The 27,450-nt window shown below is 39.2% G+C and overlaps 1 protein-coding gene across 1 annotated transcript; it reads left to right on the top strand.

Annotated features, from left to right (window-relative positions):
* Nucleotides 1-26,133, top strand: LOC121887398 (formin-2-like). The gene is made up of 20 exons (XM_042398138.1): nucleotides 1-1,093; nucleotides 1,175-1,652; nucleotides 4,099-4,346; nucleotides 6,641-6,822; nucleotides 8,088-8,238; nucleotides 11,436-11,494; nucleotides 13,423-14,438; nucleotides 15,515-15,659; nucleotides 17,199-17,286; nucleotides 18,043-18,104; nucleotides 18,840-18,931; nucleotides 19,068-19,197; nucleotides 19,482-19,628; nucleotides 20,792-20,851; nucleotides 21,478-21,598; nucleotides 22,325-22,417; nucleotides 22,901-22,952; nucleotides 23,323-23,472; nucleotides 23,745-23,826; nucleotides 25,371-26,133. The coding sequence occupies exons 1-20, from the start codon at nucleotides 1-3 to the stop codon at nucleotides 25,395-25,397; spliced, it is 4,476 nt and encodes a 1,491-aa protein (XP_042254072.1). The 3' UTR covers nucleotides 25,398-26,133.
* Nucleotides 26,134-27,450: the final 1,317 nt, after the last annotated feature.

Below are 27,450 nucleotides of genomic sequence, written 5' to 3'. Positions count from 1 at the left end.
ATGGGCAACCAGGAGGCTAAGCAAAAGAAAGCTGCAGCAGCATCAGGTAATGGAAGCTACCCTTCACTGGATGAGGGATGGAGAGAGGGAGGAGGAGACACGACAAAAAAAGGAGGAAAGAAACTCAACAGTAAGCATGGAGGTAAAGGAGCAGGCAGCAGTGGAGGAGGAGGGGGGATGCATGGCACAGGACCAGGCAAGAAGAAAAACAAATCTGAGTCCAAGTCCTCTGTTTTCTCCATCCGGAAGAGAAAGGGCAACCTGAAAGGGAAAGGAGACGTGTGTTCATCAGTAACAGGCTCAAAGGAGGATGTGTTAGCATCTCAACATGATGAACTGGACATCACAAAAACACCTGATCTGTCTGCCGATGAGCTTGGACAGTCGGATACTGAGGCTGCTTTCCCTGAGAAGAAAAAGAAACCGGACCAAGAGAAAAAGGATGGAGATGGAGGGGGAGGAGAGCAGAAGCAGGAGATGCCGCGGAAAACATCAACAGCAGCAACCTCTCCGGAGGATGGAGGGCAGAAGAGAGGGAGCTCGGGGTCAGACACCGATATCTACAGCTTCCACTCAGCAGCCGACCACGAGGATTTGCTAGCAGACATCCAGCTTGCTATAAGGCTCCAGCACCAACAGCAGCATGGGGGGGTTAACTCAATTGTGGAGGCACAAGGAGGGGGAGGAAGGGATCTGAGCTGGGGAGCGGGAGAGGGGAAGAAGCAGAGTAATGGAGTAGTCAAATTAACTCCTCCAGAGGAGCCTGACCTGACCCCAGAATTAGAGCTTGGGTCTGATGCGCTGTCATTCCTAGAAACGGGAACTCTGTCTGGATCTGTCAAGCACACAGAGCAGCCCCCAGGACTACACCTCCCCTTTCACACAGAGGTGCATGAGAGGAGGGAAGAGGAGGAGGAGGAGCATCCTGAGCTAAACGGGAAGGGGCCGAGGGAGAAGGAGAGAGAAGGCTCTCTTTGTGCTGCCACAGGCACAAAAGACCAGCATGTTTGGGTGCAGCAGCCCCCTCACACAGCCATCACCATGGCTACTGCTGGGGGGGCAGCTGTCAACCCGGTCACCATGACGACCAGTGGTAACAGCTTCCCTGATCTCACATTTGACAGTGCTGGGAAACCCCCAGGGGAGGAGGAGGAAGCAGGAGAGGAAAACCAGCAGGAGGAGGAGAGGGTGCACAGTGTGGTTGATTTCAGTCCTCCACCCGCAGACAGCCACAACAAAAGTCCTGAACCCACAGAGGGGCTGAGCTCAGGGACCATGTTTTTAGAAGGTGAGGGTCAGTTGGGCTCGGGTACCAGTGCTGAGTCCCTTGAAGATTGCCTGAGCGTTGGATCTGAACCCAACCACTCTGCTGCTGCCGGCACTAGTGCCTCCCCCTCCAACCAGCAGTGCAGGAGGAGCAGTGTCTGCTTCACCCCACTGCCTCCCCAGGAGAGCCCTACATTGGCTAAACGTCTCCTCAGGTCCACCCACTCCTCCTCCTCCTCCAGCCCCGTGGTGAAACCCTACCCTCCCATCTTCCCCTCCTACATCAAGACCACCACCAGACAGCTGAGCTCCCCAGGACACTCCCCAGCCCTGTCACCCTCCCACAGCCCTCTGTCCCCACGCAGAGCCCACCATCACCTCCACAGGTACCTGTGGCATTGCTGCAAGTTAAATATGATCTTTTATGTTATTTAACCATTGACATGACACTATGACAGCACATAAGATACAGTATGCTTTTTAACATAAACTTTGACTTTGATTTTACTATTATCAGGTCATATATATCAAGGTTGCAGATAGATTGGAGTCACTTTGTTAGATTATTAAAGCATAATTCCAGTTTATTACTTGTGGGCATTTATCTTACAATAATAACTTTGTATTAGTTTATATTAACTTGTATTAACTTTGTACTCTCCAAGTTAATTGTTGAGATGTGGCAACATGTTGGCATTGCTAAAACAAAGTCAAACAAGGCAAGAAACATGAGCAGTCAGACAATCAGGCAGACAAGAACAAACCCCCAATTTAATTAAACTTATTTGGAAGCTAAAACAAACTTGAATGGAAAAATTATTACCCAAACTGTCCATTGTAAACATCCATTACAGTTTACCGACCCACTTCCTACTTCAATTTGCCCCACTGTTCTGTAGTTGTGTGCAAAAAGCTTTCCTGTGCAATGAGGGATTACTACCAACATTTCAGAGCTCACATTCAGTTTGATTTATAATCTGGCCAAATCGTTGGCTTGTTTACAATCTGTCTGATCATCTGACTGCTTGTCTTTCTTCCCTCATCAGACTTTGTTGTAGCAATGTCACTATGTTCACAGATCTCAGTAACTACTTTGATGTCTACAACGTAATAATAACTACTAGAAATGATGGTCAAAGCTATGAAAATAAGCTCAATATTGGAATAAACTGGAACTGACACTTTGCTGAACCCCATCTGACTTTAGTTAGTCTTGTTACGCCTGTCAAACATTTCAATTTAGCACTGAGAGTTTGTAGTTACCAACAAATTTACAATCAAGATTTGTGGTATCTTTTAAAACAGTAATTCCTTGATTTCATTTTTGGCTGGCAATCCTACATTTTGTTGACTGAAATGACAACTGTTGCTCAGTTGTAACTTAAAGGACCGGTGTGTAAGATTTAGTGACATCTAGAGGTGAGGTAGCAGACTGCAACCAACTGCATACCCCTAACCCTCCCGCTCCTCTTCCAAGCATGTAGGAAAACCTACAGTGGCCGCGAAAATGTGAAAGGTCCTCTTTAGTGTCAGTGTTTGGTTTGTCTGTTCTGGGCTACTGTAGAAACATGGACCCACTCCCTATGTAGATATAAAGGGCTCATTCAAGGTCACGAAAACACAAAAATTCTTATTTTCATGGGATTATACACTAATCAAAACATACTTATGAATATTATATTTCATTTTTGCCAAGTCTGTTCTGCTAGATGTCACTAAATCCTACACACTGCACCTTGAACGTTAACTCCCTGAATTGTTTGAAAACCTTGTCTCCAGATGACTTACATGACAATAATAACTCCAAGGGATCTTCAATCCACAATTAATCAATACATTCATGATGTGCTGTGTAACAATGCAAAAAAAGACCACAACACAGGTAAAAAGTCAGCATGTTCACCATGGAAATAAAAGAACATCAATGTTCTTATATTGTTCTTATATAGAGTTAGTTATCTCTAATATTTTACACTATTATTAGAAGCCCAGTCCTGAACAGTGCTTTTTAACCCAACAAAATATTCTAGATAAACCAACATACTGTTGAATCCATTCCTTACACTTTAGTATGTTTGTTTTTGGAAATTAAATACATAACCCCCCAAGGTCTATAGCTACCAAGTATCTCTGTGACTATATCCCCATGCACAACACTTCAAAATGTGAAGAAATCCAAACCTTGACAGGCCTTTTTTTGGGAATGGATGGTTTGAATGGATCTATGTTTTGAGGGCACTGTATAGTACATATACAGTCAGAATTGGGACACTAAAATAAAAATGCAAAGGTGAATGTGCAGCCTTAGAATGTTTGACCTTAGCCAAGGTAGATTCAAATAATATCTAAAAACTATATCAAGAATGTTTAAACATCAGTACCATAGTTTAAATGACCTTTAAAGAACCATTCCAGTGTTTTTACATGATTTAGCCCATTAAGTAAAAATCACACACAGCTACACTGCTAGCTTTTTTTCCAAAGCATGGAATAGTGTTCCTGGTTTCTATTTTACTGCCCATTTCCTTGACATCCCAAACAGCCATGTGTTTCAATTTAATTCCATATAGTATTAAAGTCAACTTGCAGACTTTTCAAATCAGTCAGTCAAATCAATGTCAGTTGCATTAATAAGCAATAATGACATACATTCAATAAAGATTGAAGCTGGTTTTGACTAAAAGGCAGGAAAACACAATATCTAATATATTTCAGAATGCTTTGGACAACAGTCTGCATTAAAGATGAACATATCATTTGAAACGTCAAGATTGGTTAAATTGTACATGTGAAGGCACATTCAAAATTAACCACAACTGTAAATGTTGACAGGACGACAGCTGAGGGTCACCAGGTCCGTAGACAGCGCTCCCGAAGCCTTGCTGGACCTCTGAGTCGCTCAGCTGACTGGACGGAGGAGCTTGAGAGGAGGTTGAGGAGCAGGGAGGAGGATGGAGGCTCTGTGGGTTCAGGGGAATATCTGATGGGCTACAGAGGTGGAGGCAGCCAACCCACCTGTGCTACCAGAAGATCCTCCTGTGGACAGGTTTCTACCTGTGGCTTTCAAGATGTCTTCATGGGTGAGTGCTTGTTCATTTCTGTAGGGATTAAAAAAAAATATATATTGTACACATTAAAACATGGGTCTGATTTCTGCGCCTGTAAGGAGAGCAGCTAAAGTTCAGCCTACAGAGGACAACACTGATCATCCAAAGTAATAGTAGTCTCTTGCAGATGCATTTATCATGAATGCAGAAAACCCAAGTTGCTACAGCCCAGTAGTTTTACATCACAGTTTAATAGATCACCAACAGGTCAGTTAAAACCTTTCTACTCACATTAAAAGCATTCTGTTTATTTTATAAAATAGGTGTTGAGCTTTGGCACACTGTACACAGCATCTGTGTTAGCTTAGCAGTTTGCCATCAATAAATGCTTCAAAGTATTTATAGCCGGAGACAAGTTCAACCTTTTTTCATTGATCTGTGTCCATTCTTGTACTATTTTACTCTTCTGTTATTCAGTTTAATTCAATTTTTATTTATACAGCGTCAAATCACAACAGAAGTTATCCCAGGACACTTTTCACATAGAGCAGGTCTAGACCATACATCCCACAGTTATATTCTGTGTATTCTGGCAAACAGTGCAGGTGATTCCAGGCTTTTATTTGATTTCCATAGATGGGTTTTTGTAACTATGAAACACAAAACTCTACTTTTTAAGTTAAGATTTAACATATTTTTCCATTTGTTTTCTGAGTGTTTATTTGGAGCTCAGAGAAACCACACAGACAGTGTTGATCTTTAGTTTTACTCACAGAAAGTGAACAGACATGTCCTGCAGTCTGTGGACACATCCTCATGTACACATCACACCATACCAAAGTTTCCTTCATTGTTTTCACTTAAAATATTATTATGTTTACCATCACATACAGATTCATAAAAGTGACAGTGTTTCTGATAACAACAATGATTTTCATTCTGTTTTTATATGAATTGTTCTGAGGTCATACACACTTTGCAGTCTGCATTCATGTATCCAGAGAGAGTGTGTGTTTGTAATAATGTAACACAGAAAGACCGGTCTACCATCTACTACACAAGCTGTTTTGTTTCTACTTAACGATACTTTATGGTTTGAAATACAGTTGTTTCAGGATTCAGTGTGAACAGTCATCCGAGGCTGTTTGTGTGCTTTGTGGAAAAGCTTGCATGTGTTGGTTGATCATGTTGATGGCGGATATTGTGAGAGCTGTTTAGATCCACAGCTGAGCTGAGCTCATCCCTCCAACATGGAGCCACATTTCATATCATTTGATCACTGATGACTGGTGCATGTTTTACCTCATTAAATACAAAACACATATTTACCAAGGAATACCATGATTTTAATCAGATTATTCTTACTGCTTTAGTCCATTTACATCATATAGTTTATGATGTTAATGGACTACAGCAGTAACAATAATCTGATTAAAATCATAGGCCCCTAAAACTGCATTTTGATTGGTTATGTTGACATTTAAAGAGCTCATAGGGCCAGTTGGAGGAGAAAGACATTCATACATCATAGCACACAGCATATGTCATCATTTTGGAAGTATTTTTTTCTGCAACACTACTTGTTTCAACCTGACCATTTCTGAGTGATATGATCTCAGAGTTTTGAAGTGCTGCTTTGTTAGCCTTCAGCCAACAATTCCAACACATCACCAAGCAACTTGTGGGTTCTCACTACACCTGCAAACTCAGTCTTCCAGCTGCCCTCAGCCTCTGTAATGTTGCCAAAGCATTAGGGACCACAGCAGGTCACTGTAAGCATGGGTCATGAAGGAATGCCTTTGTATGGACAACTCATGCCTTATCCCGGCCTCTCAGACATGACACATCCACATCCAAAGTCTTTAACGTATCAGAAATGAGGCTGCCGGGGACACCCATCAGTTTGATTGCTTCAACAAAAGTTTACAATACAACTTAACTTTCCAGGGTCTAGCATTTGATACAGTAGACCATGTACCTAAATAAATGCTGCTTCATTTCTATGTGAAACAAATTTCACCAATCTTATCTGTTTTTGTACTTTTCTAAATGCAAAACTATCTGTCATGTCACAATAAATCAAATAATCATTATTGGAAAAAAAAGCAAGAATAGAGTTTCTTATTACTTTGATTAAAAACCTAATTTTTCAGGGCATTAAAACAGAACAAGGACAAACCGTAAAATCTTGATCTTAAAATTAAATTTAAATAAAAATGTTTTAAGGGCATCTGAGATTGTTTCTCCCTTTCATTATTCCTTCTCTATTGAAGACAGTTTTCTCAGCTGTCAGTAGTAGCAAATCTGTCTGGTTTCTGGACATCCAGGTCGAACTCTCCTGGAGAAGCTGTTCCTGCAGCAGCAGCAGCAGGAAGAGCCGGAGGAGGCTGAGAGGCTCTGCTCCAGGATCTTAGCCATGGGTCTCCTGCTGCCTTTCACCGACTGCTTCAGAGAGCAGCTTGGAGGCAGCACTACCCACATCCCCTCCAACACATCAGCCAAGTTTGAAGTATGTAGTCTCCGTGTACCTCTGTGTACATTCACACATAGTCAGCATACAGTTATTGTGAATATGTGTTGTACTAAGATCTGCAAATGTGTTGTTGCAGAGCCTTCCCACCACAGGCTCATCCATCAATCAGTTTCCATCTTTTCCTTGGCTATTTGCTGCTGTGGTCTTGCAAGACCACAAGCACACACAGTATATGGATTCTCTCCCCCATCCATGCATTACTAAGCCAACATGGTAGCACAAAAGCAACAGGGTGTAACTGACTGGAAGCTGATGTCAGAGTGTGAAATATAAAACATGAGCTACTTTCTAGCACATTTCACACACATTTCTAGCACATCAAAACTGAATACAAAATCAGAAACAGAATACTAAGTTGCAGAGTGCAAATTTGTGTTTGCACTCTGCAACAACGGTATTAAATTTGGTTTCATAATTGGCATAATACATTGAAGTTAAAAAAAGTCAAGCAAATAACAAATTTTGATAAAATTAGTTATTGTGTTTTCGATTATAATGGTAGTATAACAAAATAACATGCTATGTTTTATTGTAACCCTTTTATTGTAACCCTGCTTACAGTTAGTTTTAGTCTCCTTTATAGATATGTGATACTTCCTGATATATAATGTTTAATACAAATTTTAATACAAAGGGCACTGAGCTTTACTATCTTATTTTTGACTGATGTTTAATTCTAGGGTCTTTTTAGGACAATAGTCACTGGAAATAAACTAAATGAATTTAATTATTTTTTGAAACCTGAAAAACATAGTTGGCACTACCTTTTTCAGCCTTAGTGGTGTCTGCAGGGATTCTTTTCAGGCAGCATAAAGCCCCAACAACCTTCACCAGCAAGATTGGGCAGTCTGACAGGTGAAACTCAAGACATGCACAAAAACCTTGTTACTGCTTGTTAAGCTTATTGCTGTGTGCATACTGTAATAACTGAAAGCAACTCAGATGAGTGTATCAACATTTCCATCAACTCACATCTTCTTTCATCTGGAAGGTTGTGGCTGGACAGTAAAATGACAGTGTTCAGAGAGACATCAGTAAGAAAATCAACTTAAAACAATAAAAGTGAGAGGGACAAAAATACGATTACAATTACCTTGATCTGGAGACATACAGTATTCATAAGTCTCATGCACATGAACATACTGTATATCTTACTGTAATGGCTACAGGGTTGATTAAATCGAGTGTTAGTGCAACCAGTGTAAAAAACAAACCTTTTTGACAGAGTTTTTTTTCCCCAGCATGACCAGCTGTATACTTGGGCAGCTGTTAACCAACCGCCCCACTCCCTGGATCCTCTCGATGGGAAGCTACCGGGGCAGCTCAAGGACTCCTGGCCTCCATCCAGGCCAGGCGGAGACAACAGGACTGGAGTCAGATCCACAGAGGCTGGTAAGAACAGCACTTACACACAGCTTGTACATATTGTATATGGCATGCAGGTTAGCTGACAGGCATGAACTCATATGCTCAACCTGATGATTCAGCATTAACAATATACAAGTGTCCCAGTAAGCCTTGACAGCATGACAATGAGTCAGCATGCACAATACCAGGACCCTGAAACTGAAGCAGCTAAATGGAATTCAGCCATCATTCATTTGATTATTTACATGCTTTTACTACTGCAATATGTCAAAATGTCTTCTGTGAAAAAGGCTGATAAATAGGTTTTACAATCCATACGCTTTTCTGGAACACAAACTCCTCAACCCTTTTTCCTTTTCTCTTTTCTATCTGTGTCCACAGATAGCCTTAGTCTCTGACTTAACTTGTGCTGTGCTCAGTTTTTCTGTCTTACAGTAGTCAGCATTCAGACTGTATTTGGTGTGACAGCAGTGGATGAGTGGTATTATATGCACCTTGTGTTGCCTCTTATATAATTCAAATTTAAGTGCAGATAATAGTTTTTTATAGATGGTAGTAATTCAGAGACATTTACTACAACAGACTGTATATTAGTGTATATGTGTATAGTACCAAACATGGCCACTTCAATGTGATGATAAGACTCAAGGAAATAAATTGCGTCTAGCTGTTGTTTGCCAAGAAATACTTCCAGCATGTAACTCCTTCGAAAACCACAAGTTGTTGTGATACAAGTTGTTAATTAGTGAGCTTTAGAGGTGTTGGTAGGTGTATTTTTAAACTTTGAGAGTCAGTCTAGTTGTTTCCCTCTGCTGCCAGTCTATATCCTCAGCTAATCACATCATGATCCTAGCCCTGTACTTAAAGTGGAACTCCACCAATTTTACACATCAAAGTGTGCTTTGGGGAGTTCTACTGCATATGTGAAAAAAAGTAGTATAAAGCCTTTTGTGTCTCCAGAGGAAGATGTGTTAAATTTCATTAACTGCCTAAAGTGATGTCACTTTTAAGTGTGAAATAAAAAATATGATATCTCTGGTTCTGCTGCATCGATTTTGATCCCTTTTTAAGATTTAAAGTTATCCATTGTGAGTCCGACAATGTTATAGTTATGCAATGCTAAATCAGTGGAGTATTTTTTAAACACACAGACATGAGATTGATATTAATCTCTTCATCTCACTCTTGGAAAAACAAAATATATATTTCCTAAACTTTTGAACTATTTCCTTAGAAATGATGCTGTATGACAATCATTGATACAGACTGGCAGTTCCACTGTTGTTCAGGATGTGTCCATCCTCAGATGATCTTATTATGAAAGATGGACTCATCAATACTTTTATCTTCAATACATATACATATTGCACTTGATGAGTCATAAATCATTCTATCATTTAAGAACAGTTACACTGTTGATAGCTATAAATGTCAAACTCAGTGTTAAATACTCTTCGATGACTGATCTCCATTTCTTTCTCCTGTCTTGTCTCCTGAATGTGACATCTCCATTGTAATGCTTTGGTGGTTTCAGAGGACAATCAAGGTGAGTAATCATTTCTGTACATTGTAGGCTCATGTTTTGTGCTGACTCAAAGCCAGCAAATGTGCAAACACAAGCAGAGTGGCAGTGTTGTTAGGCCCAGTAACATGCCATGAGGGACAGGTAGGCAGTCACAGACCAGGATGCACACACCAATGAGTATTTTATATGTGTCGGCAGGCTAGTGCACAACGCATAAGAGAATCCTTCAAAATCAAGATCTTAAAATACCATTACCAAACAAACGATTACTCCATAACAGTCTCCATTACTAAACTCTCCCAATAGGCTACATCTCATTACATTGCAAGAGAGACAAAATGAAAGAGAGAGAGAGCAACAGCTTTAGCGGGAGAGGGGAGAGATAGAGAAACTTCACAACAAAAAGGCTTATGCACAATAGTCTGCACAGATCCACATATTCAAAATATGCCACCTATCTTCCCCATGATTCATGCCATCCACATGGTTATCCTGACATCAGCTATTACATATCACTGGTAAGGCCCCAGGTGAAGATTTTCCCCCGTTTGACAATATCATAACTTGAAATTAATCTGCCACTCCATGATAGGGGGAGTGTCCCAGGGACAAACTCTAAAACTTTTTTTATGCATGCTGAGTTTGCCTCTTTTATTTTTTAATCACCTAAGCAAAATAAAATAGCAGGTGAAACATATTATTGTATTATAAAATTATAAAGTGCACATCATTACACAGGAATTCATGGACTTTGCATCTTTGGTCACTGAATTTATATTTAAACTAAATTGTAAATACTAAGTGGTTATATTTCCAGAAATATTCACTGAATATGATTGTTTTTACATAAGTTTGTGTTAAATCTCAGCTCAAATCTTTTCTTTTCTAAAGTCTATAAATATCACAGTAAGAGTGAATGAGTCATCATCACTGAAGTGAAGATTATACTGACAGAAAAAGTATTCATCTAAACTCCACTGCATGCTCCCTGCGTCTCAAATCTTTAACACTATACATCAACTAAACAGTTCTAATTGATGTATTTTGTGATGTGAACAAATAGAAATTTTCAGCCAGGCTTCAGCCAGTAGAGAATGCTACATGTACATGTACAGTACATGTACTGTAACGTGTTCATTTGACTTACTGTAATAATAATGCTTGTTATTACAGTTCTGTTTGATTTAAAAATAACCTACTTGGTGAACTAACCAGTTTTTTCGCTGACAGGTTATTCCATTAAACAGTCAATCTAATGTTTCCTACAAACATTAAGATGCGGAAAACTATGAAATTGTATTATGGTGTGACATGTGCTGTGATCTTAGGTACAAATTGATTGGCTTAGATCAACACACAGCATGAATGTATCATTGTTACTATATTTTCCAAAATATGTGACTAACTCGTTACAACATACACTACACTACTTACAGGTATAAAAACACAAGGGATGTGTCAGGAGTGCTACATTGAGGCATATTGGTCAGTGCTTGTCAGCTAAACACAATGTGATTCCAACACCAACTGTGTTGTAATTTCAGTTTGATTAAACTATGAGATGTGGACATATATGTAAGTGCATACATACCAGTATGTTCATGCTAACCTGCAGGAGTTTTATGAGTCCTCTGAGGTGTGTTTGTGATGTACTGTATTGTGCTAATCTGACCTGATAATGTGTCTGTCTGTCCAGAAGTACATGCGGCCATCACGGGTTTGAGGCAACAACAAATGGAAAGCCAAGATTGTCAGGTCAGTCACTTTGATTTTTTTCTACTTATAGAGCCTGAGACTGCAAATTATTTTGAGCCCATGTCTGTAAAACACAGAGTAGTATACAGCATACATGATAGTTTGTAATTATAATTCTGTAATTCTCTCTCTCTTCTATATAATTGTAAGTAATTTGCTTTCAAAGACAAAACCCCTGAATGGTGAAAAGGCTGCTTCTTTAAAGACATTTATATATAACAAAGAAGTGCTCATTTTAGCCGTGGAGTGGTTCAGAATGTATCATTTTAAACAAAGTTTACTTCAAATTCATAGTATTGTTCTACTGTGACAACAGATTTATGTTCTCATCAAAAACAGGCTACATATCACATGATTTACATGTGTTTCCTATGTATTTTTTTAGTGTACAGAAATATGTAAAGTACAACAATGCTTATAATGTTATACAGGTACAGATCAGTGCTGAATACTAGAAAGACTGAACACTGAACACTAAAAACATTCACAGATCTAAAAGTGTAGGTTCACATCAGAAAGTATTAATGCATGTATCAAATACACGACTTATTTACTTCTAGCTTATTACTCAATAGACAGCTCAGCTTAAAAACAAACAAGAATGAAAAACTTGTCACAAGCAAGCAGCCAGACCTCCTGCACACTCATTCACTTATCACACCATCAACAGGTGACTGAACAACCACTCAATTAAAAACTGGATCAGTTCCAAATGACTCAGACTCTTTTCATGTGAGTCCAGACAGCTCACTGTAACTTCAACAAGCAAACTACCTACAGCACATTATGTGATCTCTTTGCTGCATTCTTGTTAAGGAGAGAAATTCACACAACAGCCAGGAGAGACATTTAACCATCAGAGAAGAAAGAGACAGAGAAAGAGAAGGTGTATCTGACTCACGTTATCTGATGTCTTCTTTCTTTCATGGAGATGAACAGCCCTTGTACAACAAGCTAACTGTTGGCGTAGCTATCTACTGTTCGATAAAAAAAAGGGAAACGTAAATCTGGGAAAAGAAAATTTGCCTCCTCCTCTTCTCTCCTCTCACCACTTCACACACACTGCCCTTTCTCCTCCTGCCTGCCCTGCAGGTGTTGCTGTTGATGCATTTTAATCAGAATTTCAATAATGAATTTTTTTTTCCAAAGAAGAGAGAAAAATATTTTCAAAGTGACACTGAGATTTGGTAATGGTTTCTTTCAACCAATTACTTTTTTTGTATGTTGATCTCCCTCTTGCCTCTCAAAAATAGAGGATCAACCTCCTCTGCCTCTATGGACCAGCCTCCTCTCATATATATATGTATGTATATATGAAGAGGGAGAGAGAGAGAGAGAGAGAGAGAAAGAGAGAGAGAGAGAGAGAGAGAGAGAGTATTTTCTGTTTTAGTAAAGTGAGAACAATCCAAATGGACTTCAGGGATAAGAATGGATTTGAATTAAAAAAATATGAACACACTATATCCCACTATATCCTATCTGGTATAAATGGCTTGAGAGCCCCCAGCTTTCACTTCAGCAATTGTGTTTCCTCTGCTTTATTTAGAAATAGAAGGAGCACTATCAGTGGAGTCTGGTCTTTCCATTATTTGAGAGAATAAACTCCATTGATGTTATGTTCAATTACATGGTGTTAAGCTGTGCAAACAAAATATTTTTATAATAAAATTACTTTTTCTTGTAAAATTATGGCTTTATTGTATAATATTATGACATTTTGTCCTGATAAATTGCAACTTAATTCTCATGATATAACTACTTTTTTTTACTTAAAAATTCTGAGTTTATTCTTGAAATCTCAAACAGTCATTTGTCTTTAGCCAAATATTTATCCCACATGTTTCTATGGGCTGTGTATTTTCAGCTGCTTTGTCATTTATTACAAGACAAAGAGAGCTTCTCTGATTTTTGTTATTCTTTATTTGCAGGACGAATGTGTCCTGAAAACAGCAAAACTGAAGGAAAAACACGTCAATGTCATCCAACAACTGGAGCAAACCATTGAAGACCTCAGGACTAAGATCGCTGAGCTGGAGCGACAGCCCCCTCTGCTGGACAGGGACAGCATGAAACCCACCACTACCACCACAACCACAGACAGGGAGTGTGGAGGAGAGGAGGGCCTGCTGAGGGCTGTGTGTGATGCTCACCTGCAGACTGAAGCAGCTTCCGCTCTGCCTGGCTGCCTGGAGGCCAAGTCAGTGCAGACCTCTCCCATGGACGACAGCTTTAAGTTCAAAGTGCCTTGTAGTGAGCCGGGTGGAGTCAACGGCTTCCTGCAGCCTCCATCCACACAGGACGGCTTCCAGTGTTCATGTCAGCAGCAGCCTCCACCACCACCTCCCCTTCCAGGAGGAGCAACACCTCCTCATCCTTTACCAGGACAGACAGTGGCACCTCCTCCTCCGCCACCTCCTCCTCCACCCTTACCAGGAGGGTTAATGCCAGCTCCTCCACCTCCTCTACCACCCAGTTCAACAGTTCCTCCACCTCCACCCCCACCTCCTCCTCTTCCTGGTGGCCTTGCTCCACCCCCACCTCCTCCTCCTCCTCCTCCTCCTCCTCCCCTTCCCGCTGGCCTTGCTCCACCGCCACCTCCTCCTCCTCCTCCTCTCCCTGGTGGCCTTGCTCCTCCTCCTCCTCCTCCTCTCCCTGGTGGTCTTGCTCCTCCTCCTCCTCCTCCTCCTCCATTACCAGGAATAGGAGGCCCACCACCACCTCCACCACCTCCTGGCTGTGGGCCTCCACCTCCCCCTCCTCCACCAGGAGCAATCTGCGTTCCTCCAGCTCTTCCAGGAGCTCTGGGCTCACTGCCTCCTCCTCTGCCATTGGGGCTGTACGCTCTGGGTTTGACCCAGGAGAAGCCACCCAGGAAGGCTGTGGTGGAGCCGCCCAGACCCATGAAGCCTCTCTACTGGACCAGGATCCAGCTGCATGCTAAAAAGTAAAGATGATAACCTGTGTAGCCATGATGACTTCATGTTCTGGGGAAAACACCTGTAGATGTAGTGTTTGCACATGTCACTATTTGCATAAGAAGTAGAAGAAGAAGATGTATTTTTATCTGCTTTTGGATAAAACTTTTTGACAACTCACATGCATTTTTAATGCAAGAGGCTGCTACATTTACATTCTCTCTCTTTTGACCACATCCAGTGTAAATTAGGCTTGATGCAGTGCTCTTATTTCAGAGTGACCTTTACATGAGCGTAAGTCAGCAGTAGACTTTTAAAATCAGCCTGCATGTTCATCTGCATTCCAACTGCATAAAGATAAGGTACATTATAAGGCTGCTTGGAAGTCAGGTTGTGTGCTTTGTAAAATGTCAGGCAGTCATGTATGGTGTTGCACTGTAGTGTTGTAATGTTGATCTTTGAGGCAAAGCAAACAATGAACTCTATAGGGTGTGTATGTTTTCTTCGTAGACTAGTAATACTAATAATACAGAACAACTTCAGAAAGTGCAATTAACAACACATTATTTGTGACAAATGCTGGATTCAGATATAGAAACTTCCCTGTTGTGCAGTAGCTGTAGAGCATGATTGGCTGTCATCCAGCACAGCTCAGTGTGTAAGAGCAGTTCAGCCTTTAGGAAATAACAGTGGCCAGTGTACAGTTCTTGCTTCTCATGATTAAAGAGATGAATAGAGAGAATCCAACCCAACAATGTCACTGTTGTACAGTCAGGACTTTAAAAAAATCTAATTTGAATATCAAACAACAAAATACAAGCTCTGTTTTGGGTTACATCCTACACACAAAGCTAATTTTGTTTGTTGGGCATGTTTAAGCATGTGGTACTCACTCATAATGGATTTTAACAATACATAAACTTGGATGTGTGTCATGTCAGTTTGATCAGAAGCTGTCTTTCTGCTGTGAGGTTTGTCATCAGACTTCCTGATAAATGGATTATATTCACACATATATTGTAAGAAAAATGCAATACGACTAGTGGAGATGATTACGCTTTACTGCTGAAAAACAACATCTGTTATTATTGTTTTGTGTTCTCAGGGATGTTTCTTCTTCGTTGGTGTGGGAGGCAATAGAGGAGCCTGATGTGGACTTTGGGGAATTTGTAGAGTTGTTTTCCAAAACAGCTGTAAAGGAGAAGAAGCAGCCGCTTTCTGACACAATCACCAAGTCCAAGGCCAAACAGGTCTGTTTGTTTAAGTGTGTTTTACATAAATGTACAAGTGTAGTGTCACAATTATGAAGTCAACAACAATTTTAAATATATATATATATATATTTGTGTGTGTGTGTGTGTGTGTGTGTGTGTATGTATGTATGTATGTATACACACACACACACACACACACACACACACACACACACACATATATATATATATATATATATATATATATATATATAGAGAGAGAGAGAGAGAGAGAGAGAGAGAGAGAGAGAGAGATTTGACTTGTTCATTATAAATAAACAAGGATCTATGGATGGCAATGTCTGTCTGTCAGTTGGTCCACCACTTTGTTCCAGACTAAAATATCACAACTGGATGGATTGCCATGAAATTTGGTTCAGATACAGCAGGCCTAATCCATGTTTCCTGCAAGATGAATTATACTTTGATGACATCTTAACTTTTCATCTAGCGCCATCAACAGGTCAAAAAGTCTGTTTGTCCAACAGCAAAATACCTGCAAAACATATGACATTCCCATCAGCCTCAGTTGTACTTTGTGTTTAGTGCTGATTAGCAAATGTTAGCATGCTGACATGCTGAATTAAGATGATTAACATGATTAGCATTATGCCGGCTTAACATCAGCATTAGCATTGTCATCGTGAACATGTGAGCATGTTAGCATGTTGACGTTAGCATTTATCTCAAAGCACCACTGTGTCTACGTATGGCCTCACAGAGCAGGTTGGTCATGTCTTTCTTTGATGCATGCCTGTGGCTTAGGGGACCTTTCTTGCATCTCTTGCTCCTTAGTCTCCTGTTTCCTGTTACCTCTCTACCTCTTTAATGTAGTAAAGTATAAACATGCGGACAAAACTCAAAGACTTGCATCAGTTTTAATCACTAAATTATCTTCTGTGAATAAAAAGTTTGATAATCTAAATTTAAATCTGAGTTTAAATGTGGTTATATTCCACAACATGACTTCAGTCTTTAGATCATCAATATGAGGTTGAGTACCATGGAATTTGTAAATATGTGGCTTTGTATATGACATATGGTATATGTCATATACCAAGCTTACAGGGAAGTAAAACTACAGTATGCTAAATACATAGTTTAAATAGATATATATATTTTCACCAAATATAAAAGACATATCACACATTCTATACTATGTATGTTCATGTGTAAAGTATATAATCATACATATTAAAGATATGATGAATAATCATATGTTTAATCATATCATCATGTTTGTCCCATCTTATATGAAATGGTGTGGAGTGTAATGAGTGTTGCAGTAAGACTTTTATCTTTCTCACTGTGCTGGCATTAGGGTTAGGGTTGTATATTATTCATCCTTTACTGCAAACTGCAGTCTAGTTAGATTTTTCACAGTTGCAGCATCATCTTTAGTGTCATACCACTGGAAATGCACAGTGGTACAGCATGTGACACACAGGTATGAATGAGGAACTACTGTGCTTCAGTGGCAGCGCTACACATGTGCTTTTGAATCTGAATCTCAGATCTGGTTTTTTTTTTTTTTAGGTTGTAAAGCTCCTAAACAACAAACGTTCTCAGGCAGTAGGAATCCTCATGTCCTCCCTGCACCTTGATATGAAAGATATCCAGCATGGTAAGTTCATTGCTTTGTTATGAAATTATAATAATGATTCTTCATGAAGAATATGTATGGGAAAAAAACAAAGGAAAAAAATGGTGTTAATTGTGATTGTTTTCCATATTTACTGGTCCAGATACTTATTAGATTTACCTGGTTATGATAAAAATCATTTGTCAATAAAAACCTTGTGTGTTTAGTCTCTGCCATTTTGTGTTTTGTCCAAAACAGTTGTTGTAGTATAATAATCACATCTGGTACACATAGGCTTGTATTGACTATGTGGTCATTTGATGTTTTTTAGGATGATATATCATTACTATAGCACAAATACAAATTGCATAAACCTAATGTATGTTGATTTTGCAAATTAATCTTTGCACAAAGTCCAAACATTACCTGACAGGATTGCTGCTCTGTGCTTGGAGCCAGTTTGTGTTATCATTTTGTTTTGTTTCACATCTAATCATTTCACCAGTTCAGTAAAGAAGGTTAAATATGTGTTTTTCTTTCTTTTTTGTTTGTGGAAGTAAGAATGAAACCGATCCATGACCCAAAGACTGAGGTACAGGCCTAGACTTCAAAGAACCTTGTTCTTTATTCTCCTTCTTCTTTGTTCTTTTATTTCTTTACTATTTCATGTTTTCCTGATTTCTTCCTCTTCATCTGTCACTACAGCTTTTCTACCTCCTTCCCATTTTCTTTGAGCATATCTGGTAACATTATTACTCAACAGTGTGATCAGTGTCTCTGTCTCTCTCTCTTTCTCAGCCATTCTCAACTTGGACAACACAGTAGTCGATCTGGAGACCCTGCAGGCTCTGTATGAAAATGTGAGCAACACACACTTACCACAGCCTTTTAATCAGTTTGCATTGCCTGTCTGACTACACAGTGTGTAGGTACGTTAACGTTTATGCAGCAACTATGTTGTCTCAGAAAATCATGATTCATTACCTCTGCCAGTACTATTCACTACCAGCACTAGGAACTGACTTGCGTGTAACTTTTGGGGGAAAACATGTCTTACTCATACACTAAGTAAAAAAGTTCATATGGTAAGAATACCTACAAATTATTGTTACTCTAACAGATGTTGATGTGACATGACTTTGCCATCAAAGAATTCAAGCATTTATCTCATATCCTGGTACTTCATTCACTGAATACCCTCCTAATGTTTCCTTCAGCATTCAACACACCACTTTTGTTCAGCGGTTGTTCATCTTCCACAGATACTGTGTGTGTTCAAGCCACATATTTGCTGTGGTGATGTCAAGAATTGTCACTTCACAGTTCCTCTTTTGTTATAAAGTCCATGTCTGTGGTGGTGAGCACTTTTTTGTAAAGGAAGTCTGGGTATTTGAGTTCATGTTTTACAGCTGTGAGTTGTGGTTTCTTTTGGATGGTGCCAGCTAGTTTCTATTATCCATGGTGGCTAGTAGAGTAATTTAGTTATGCATCAATACATGACATCAGTTACTTGTTTATAGTGCACAGTATATACACTGTAGTGTATAGACTGAATGTGGACACAGCTGGAGTCATCTCTTGTGTCTCTTCCACAGAGGGCACAGCAGGAGGAGCTGGACAAGATTGAAAAGCACATCAAGTCATCTAAAGACAAGGAGAATGCTAAACCTCTGGACAAACCTGAGCAGTGAGTGGGTTTTATTCCTCACACTTCAACACTAATATGTCATTCTGTTAAGAGTGTCAAACTGGACACACAGTAGAGAATAAGAGTCGGTTCAGAGATGGTATGCACAGCAGCCAGTGTTTCTCTTGTGTTGCAGGTTTCTCTACCAGCTCTCCCTCATCCCCAACTTCTCTGGCAGAGTCTTCTGCATCCTCTTTCAGTCCAGCTTTTCTGAGTGCATGTCATCCATAATTAGGAAACTGGACATACTGCAGAGGGTATGCAAGGTGAGTCAAACTCTCCATCTCCTCCTGGAACACATAGGTCATTTGTACCTGCACTCCACGGAAACACTTAGTATTGCCGGATGGAACAAAATTTTTGGGACACATTTATGTCTTTTCTTCTATTGCATATTCCCCTTATGTCATTCTCCCATGCTCACTCTTGCTCTGTTTCACACTCACATCCAAAATCATAAATTTGCCTCAGACCTTTACTATCCGAACAATGTGCAACACACTGCCTGTCCCTACATTTGTTCAAATAAAAACTTTGATGTGTTGTGCAGGCACTGCAGGGAAGTGAGACAGTGAGGCAGGTTCTAGGTCTGGTCCTGGCTTTTGGTAACTTCATGAATGGTGGCAATCGGACCAGAGGCCAAGCTGATGGCTTCACCCTAGACATTCTGCCCAAACTCAAAGATGTCAAGAGCAGCGTGAGTAAAGAGAGAGGGATTCTGAAATAAACTGAATTATTGTATATTGGAATCTTGTTCTTCCACCGTGGACGTCAGGGTTGACTGACTTGCCTGGTTTTATGGGCTGATTGTATTTGTGCACTTTGAATATGATATGTTGATGTGACAGTACACAGTTGGGTAGGGAAACATAAAGGCTGTATCTATGTAGTTTATTGGGAGCTTGTCAGAATGTTGTATTCCCGTATGTATGGCCAATGTTTGCCATTTCAAGGCAAAAAGTGGGAGTTATGAAATAACCTTACTCAAATATATATTTTATATATAATATAATACAGTGACTTAAAGGTGTAAATAAAATGAGATTATTATTTTTAGCCCACCAGCTCCATCAGCTCTTCTCTCAATAGTGTAACCTCTCAACATTTGTCAAGTCAACAAATAAAGGTTGAGAGTCATACTTGACAGATTTCAGATTTTTATTTCTTACAGTCACAAAGCACTGGCACAAATCACTGCTTTTTGCTCCTCGATTAATTTGTAAAAAGTCCTCTATGTTTGAACATCGTTGTAGAGGAAAAATAAAGAATTCTGTAAAGTGGGTGCATCCTGTGTATCATCCTTCATGTTAAATCTCCAGTGTAAAAGTAATGATACATGTACAGTGACTGACATCTCTGTGCAGCAGTGAACTTTCTGGAATCTTGTAGCAGAGTCAGTGCTTGAGTGATAAATGACAACAGTACTTACCCACAAATTACCCATGACCAGTGAATGGTCATTGCTGTACTGGCTTCATATTAGTTTTACAATTGATTATTGTATTTCATTTTTTGTATATTTGTATGTCATTGAGGCAAAAGCAGCCAAATGCACACTTGCAGCCTTTTTAATTTTTTCATTTATTTACAATGTATTTATTATGATAAAGACTTGCAGCCTTTATCCAGTGATTTATAGGTTTCTTCAATAGTTTTCTTCAGGGTTTTACAGTAAGTGCAGTTTCAGCAATATTCTGTATAGGGTAATACAGAAGACAGATATATTTTTAATATAATGATCATGCAGCTATTACAGTGAAACACCAGAAATATCTGCAGGAAGTCTAAACATCATGTTCATGACACTGACTTCTCCACTCCTGCCAAACTTTCAATCTTTTTTTTTTCCTCCACATGCAGGACAGCATGAGAAGTCTTCTGTCATACATTGTTGCGTACTACCTCAGACACTTCGATGAGGTAAGCTGTTATACTTCCTCCAAACTGTGTCTTTTTCATCTATTTTGTTTTTCATTTACTGAGTTGTCTGTGTCCCTCCTTGTATACTCATTGTTCCTCACATATGTACTATAGCTCATATTCAAAGTGTGTATCTTTCTACATCCCATCTACAAACACTCTCTCTGTTTAATGTACACATAAACCAGATTTCTGTCTGTATGCAAAGTGTTTATATTTGCACTGCATTTCCACATCACTATGTTGTTGCGTCACACTGCTGTAATGCTTGTAGGCTTCATATTTATGAGATTGGTGACCAGTGAACTGAAAAATGAGTTATTTGGTGATCTTAATAAAGTCTGAAATGGGCTTATTCAGTCTTTGACAGGAAATGTTTAAAAATCACTGTTGGGATTTAATTGTTGAAGAGTGTGTTTGGTCTGTGAATATGATGGAGAACAGTGTTACAGGTGAAATGGAATACCTGAAGATAACATTTGCATCTGTTACACTTAAAAATGAGAATATTCAGAACTGAAAAGATTGTATAACCGTGTTTCATATTTAGGGCATTAATGATTAGTTTTCCTACATGTTTATGTATATTTTATCATATTTGTCTCACTCCATCTTTCTATCTACAGGATGCTGGCAGGGAGACATGTGTGTATCCTATCCCTGAGCCTCATGACTTGTTCCAGGCTTCACAGATGAAGTTTGAAGACTTCCAGAAAGACCTGAATCGACTCAGGAAGGACCTTAGAGGTAACACACACACATACAAATACACTTAGACACAAATACAGTTTAGATCATAATTAACCTCAGTCTTAATGCTTCACATGGCTGGTTGACTGGTTGGCTTACTGTGTAAGTAGTTATTGCTGTAGTGTTTTGGCATTGCATTCCAGACATCACGTTGCAAAAACTAACATAGATATTTTAGCGTGAAGCTCTTGTAACGTTTCAAACTATTCTAAAAGTTGCATCTCACACAGTGTAAGTCTGAGTAACTCCAAACCTGGTTGACCGTCCAGTCAAGTCCTTAAAAATTTTGAGTGGGATCAACCAAGTCCACCTTAATCGCTTCCAGCTATCATGAATATTGTGAAAACATTTTTTTTCCAAAAAGCATTTTTTGTTTGGACCAGACGCACACAACATCAAGGTATCTAACCACACTTAGCAACAATACAATTCAACAAATTCACCTTGGACTTTCACCTCTATAGTCATAGCCTGTTAACATTTTACACAGTTTTATAAAACATGATGTAGGTATTAACTATAAGTCACTAAATAAAAGGCATGTTGATACTGTTATATTGTCTTAGAATAGTCTTCAGTTTGTGCCATAAGTGATTATTCATTTTGACGGGGAACTTATCACATCTGCCTACTACTATATTTTATTTTGTATGAAATGTGCGCTGAACACATATAGTAGACCTATAGACTTGATTACAAATTTTTTCTCCAATATTTTGTCAGCGTGTACGTCAGAAGTGGAGAGGGTGTGCAAGATTTCAGATGAAGATAACCTGCAGCCTTTCAAAGACAAGATGGAGGAGTTTCTCTCACAAGGTAACTCACAAAAAACATGCAACTACTGTATGTTTATATAGTCATAAAGGTCTAGACTCCTACTGACCTTTGACTTGAAGCTGCTTTGTGACAGTTTCTTCAATCTATTGCTTCCTCTCACTGCTCTGACTATGTTAGGTTTATATTCATATTAATTTGCAATGCAAACAGTGATTTACAAAGATAGACCTGCAGGGATTTAATCTGTTTATAGAAGAAGTTGTGGTCTGCCTCAGAGCCAAGCAGCGTTTATGTGTCACAGCATAACTAGAAGATGTTGTAGTTACAGTGAGAGAGCAGAGTTACAATGTGTTTTTCTCTGGTTTCCTTCACTTTCATGTATAATGCATAGATGCACTGTCTGTGGAATTGTTATACTGTACATTCAAACTTAAAATCAGTTAGTTACTATTTGCAGTATACTGTATTTATGTGCATGTTTACTATTTCTTTTGACCTTTTGTATAATTCTTCCTTTCCTAGCTAAAAGTGAACTGGAGACACTGGAAGCTCAACTCAGCAGCACTCACAAACTGTAAGAGCAAGCGTCTTTACCTTCCTTATATTCTATATTATGGTTTGCTTTGTGTATTTATTTTATGTATTTTATTTTATTTACACTGCCAAACTGAGAACTGAGAACACATTCTCTGTGCATATGAACACTAAAGAAACTACCATTTTCAAATCAGTCAGTTTACTCTGGATCTCTTTGGGTTACCTGCTTCACTTAGCCTAACACTGGTGATCCTAAATAACCAAGATCACAAAGTTGGTCATCAACTGGCAGTTTAGTCTGGGTTTACTGATCCAGCTACGAATGTGTTCATGTTACCCAGGATCATATTATCTGTCTACACATGGAGAAAAAGGAATGTCAATAACTTGATATTTTTTCCTGTCAGGTTCCTGGAGCTCACAGTGTTCTTCTCAGTGAAGGCCAAGGCAGGAGAGAAGGAGGTTTCACCCAACACACTTTTCTCCATCTGGCATGAGTTTTCCTCTGACTTCAAGGACCAGTGGAAGAAAGAGAACAAAGCCATTCTCAAGGAGAGGTACATTAACAACTCTCCTTGTTGCACCTCTAGAATCCAGTGTTTTTACATTTCCTGTTCTTTCTTTCTTAAAAGGAAACTATACATTGATATTTTATACATGACATATTAAAACTTTCTAATTTCAGCTCAAGTAAAAGTGACTTGATTGCAAAATTAAGACCAGCCAAAGGGATGACAACCATGACAGTAATCTTGGCTGCTAAATTAGTGAAAGTGAAAGCTCTAATGCTGTATTCACAATAAATGCATTAACATTGTGTGTTGTGCAGGTTAAAAGCAGCAGAAGAGTGTTTCCGACAGGCCAAGGAGAAAGCTTCCTACAGCGTCAAACCCAAACACGCCTCTGGCATCGTAAGTCGACCTTTCACCCACATTTTGTCATTTCAGCAATCTGAAGGTGAAAAGGTCAGTCTGTTTATCTAAATCAGTTGGAAGTCATCAATAAGAGCTATGCTTGGGTTGTTAGGTTGTGCCTTTAGAAATGTTTTATAAGAGGAGACTTACTAGATAGCAGTAAACATATTTCCACTGCTTCCTAACATGTTAAGTACAACTGAAAATGCTGCTTTGAGAAGTAATTGTGAAAACAAGAACTAATCAGCCTACAGAGGAGGCATTTACTTTATTTTGCAGACTTGTCTAACTTATTTATTGAGAATAAATCAAATTAATTGTTTTACAGCACTATATTTCTCTGACAAATGTAGTTACTTTACACATATTTTATGTGAAGAGTAGATTATCACTTCATTTTAAAAAAATGATGCATTGTTATAGATTAAGCTTCCCAAACAGTTACTCAAGCAGCTACAACATTACAATTCTGCTTACACATGAATGCATCAGTAATAATGATCCAATATTATAATATGTAATAATTAGAGGTCCTACAGTTCCATTTGAAATTACACGTGCATCAACCACTGGGGACAACTAACATACCTTCACCACCTACTCAGGTTAATAACATTGAAACCATTTTGTATGCATAATGATTACTTTTGCCTTTTGTACTTTAGTACATTCAGCTAATTATATACAGTACCCATACTTTGATTTAAATAACATTTTGAATGTGGAACTTTAAGTTGTAATGGTGTATTTTTACATTGTGGTATTATTACTTCTGTTTAAGAACAGAATCTTAAACATTCTTTCCACTGCTGGTTTGCAGTTTAGGCATTAATAGCTTTTGGTTCATGTTAAGGAAAGATGGTGATCATATCAGTGCTGGTATGTTCTATATTGAAAGCAGCATTCACTTCTATTGTGAATCTAACTGTCTGAAAATTAAAATGAGCTGTGAGCACTGTTATCTCTCTGTCTACCTGTCAAGGCCAAAGCATTTGACCAAACAGTAGTTAGTCTTAATGATTAGACACTCTCACTATGAATTGATGATGGATTTTCATCAATTTATAGTGTTGTTCCCTGCTCTTGTTTATGTATGCTTTATGTTGCTTAAAGTCCCTCCCCAACTAAAAATTTGTTTTTCTTCTATTTCCTTCAGTTGGATGTTGTTCTCTTCTCTGTGCAGAATGATGTATGTGCAGAGTTTGTTTTCACATTCATCTGCTGAAGGCAGAACGTTTCTCTGTGAACACCTTAAATCTCAGTTTAACACGTGTACCTACAGCATGATTTGTGACATCACAACTAGTTTGGAGCCAATCATGGTCTAGTATGCAACTTCCACAAGTATGATGTGGAAACCTGAAGCCTCCAGTGTACATACACTGAGAATGGACTTTTCAGTGAAGTAGGAAACATCTTGTGTTGTATATTCATAGATTCTGGATTTTTACATGAAGGAGAAGGGATAGAATTTTTAATGAAGTAATTAAGATGATGGAGGGTGTAATGCAGTTAACCTCTGTGATGTGTTCTTTCCACAGAAAGCCAAGCTTGGCATGAAGATTTGACTCTGGCATGCTTCTTTTTTTCGACTTTGGGCACCAACAGTGAGTCAAAGACTAAACAGTATGAAGGAACCAGGAGAGAAAAAGAAGGGACGGCACATATATGTGCAACTGAGCCTACTCTGGACATTAGAAGTCATGTTTTTTGTTTGTTTTTCTGGTTTTTAATAGTTTGTCTGTCCTGTCAACCTGCTGCCTTACATTGCTGTCTCATAACTGAATCCAACACAGCCATGGAAGTATTCTGCTGCAGGGCCACCAGGCCATTCAGCTGTCTGCTTGATTTCTAGTACTGTGTCAATCAGATGCACCACTGCAGGAATCAACCCTGTGTTGTTGGGAATCATCACAACTCAAAACATTACAGAGACAAACATCAACTGGGAAAACAAAATATAGTCTGTGCAACCTATAGCCTACTGTAAATCTCACTAATATAGTCTTTTCAGCAGAATGGTAAAGACAAACAACCTACTGCGTTAAAGGAGCAATAAAAATGTTAAGCACTTATTTCCCCCGAACTGTATCTCTCCATTAACACACCATAAGCTTAGCAAGATGTGATGGTGATGAAGGCTGGCACAAGCAAGGGTGAGAGGACTCAGTATTACATTATTAATACTGACTGTAACTGTCTGCCTGGCCATGTAGCAATATTTAAAGCGAGATCAAAGCCACAGCTGTTGGAATGGCTGTCCCCTTCAGTATTGCTGAGTCATTTTTTGGCTACACAAAAACAAAAAAACTATTAAACTGTATAATATATTTAAGTTATAATCAGAAAGAAAGAGAAAGAGAGATTTCAGTCCTGGTTGAGTCCTGGTCAAGTCCACTACATGAATGCATTATTTCTCATGAATCCCTTGTGTGTTGGTATGGAATTTGAATACCAGACTCCGCTAGTAACAGTGAAATTACTATATGAAGAGGCAATTACAGAGTACGCTGTGGCTACTATTTAAGGTATGGCCGGTCTTGTGTCAAAGTCTGCTTACTCATTGGGTAGTGTTTCCTGTAACATTCCCCTATGTGGTTGGGGATAGGATTAAGGTTGGGTTCAAGTTACTGTAAGGCAAAACACAAATCAATGTGGAATTCAGAGCAATCCATGCCATAAATAGTCAACAAAGTGAATTGATAAATTGAAAATCTTAAAGTCTGTGTAAAGCAATAATAAATATGTGTTCTGAGTTTGTCACACCACAGAAAAATTTGTTATTAACCATCCAGCCTAATTTGAATGATTAAAAAAATCGCCAAAGTATATGAAGTGAGGTTGCAAAATCGTGGAAAAATAAGCAGCATTCTCTGCTCTGAAACGCTGGGGACGTGTCCGCTGAAGCCACTAAAGGCACTGAAAGCACAGCCTAGCTGAAAAGACTCGACGTTAACAACGCTCCCAGCAAACTCCCATATGAAAAATTTAGGCCTTGTTTGTAGGTGTAAAGCAAGCAACATTGGTCATATTTTAAAAATAAAGTAACGCTGGGAGCCACTGTTTAATTCGGCACATATTTTGTAGGTAAGTGGGGGCTTGTTTCAATAAAAATGTAACTTAAATGACTAATTAACATGCGAACCATCACCAATCATCAATTGTTGTTCACTTAACCTTACTCACTTCTCTGCTGAAAAGCGGCTTCACTGTGTCCATTACCCTTGGAGCAATTGCCTCTCACGCAATACTTTTTGGTGAAGTGCTGCCCGCCAAATGCTCTCCCTCTGGCTGGAGACCTCACAGCCACACAGCTGGTGCTGGTGCTGGTGCTGCTGCTGAAGCTGAAGCGGTGGGTGGTGGTGGTTGGTGGCCGGTGTTGGCTGCTGCTGGTGCCGCATCCGTTGACTCTACCTGTCCTCCCAGCCGAACAGCCGGTGCTGAAGCCAAGCCGAAGTGAATCACAGTTGTCTCCAACAAAACTTTGTAAACTTTGAGCCACCATTTCAAGCCCGCCCAAAAAATTGTGAACACAGAAATGGTGAAAAACGGTTTAACACTCTAATTCCACAATTCAGTATCTCTCTCATTTTCCTTTACACAGACTTTAAAGATTATAAC

This window comes from Thunnus maccoyii, chromosome 20 (assembly GCF_910596095.1).
Source record: "Thunnus maccoyii chromosome 20, fThuMac1.1, whole genome shotgun sequence".
Lineage (NCBI taxonomy): Eukaryota > Metazoa > Chordata > Actinopteri > Scombriformes > Scombridae > Thunnus > Thunnus maccoyii.
The sequence above is the reverse complement of the archived record's forward strand: the minus strand, read 5'-3'. Positions and strand labels throughout refer to the sequence as shown.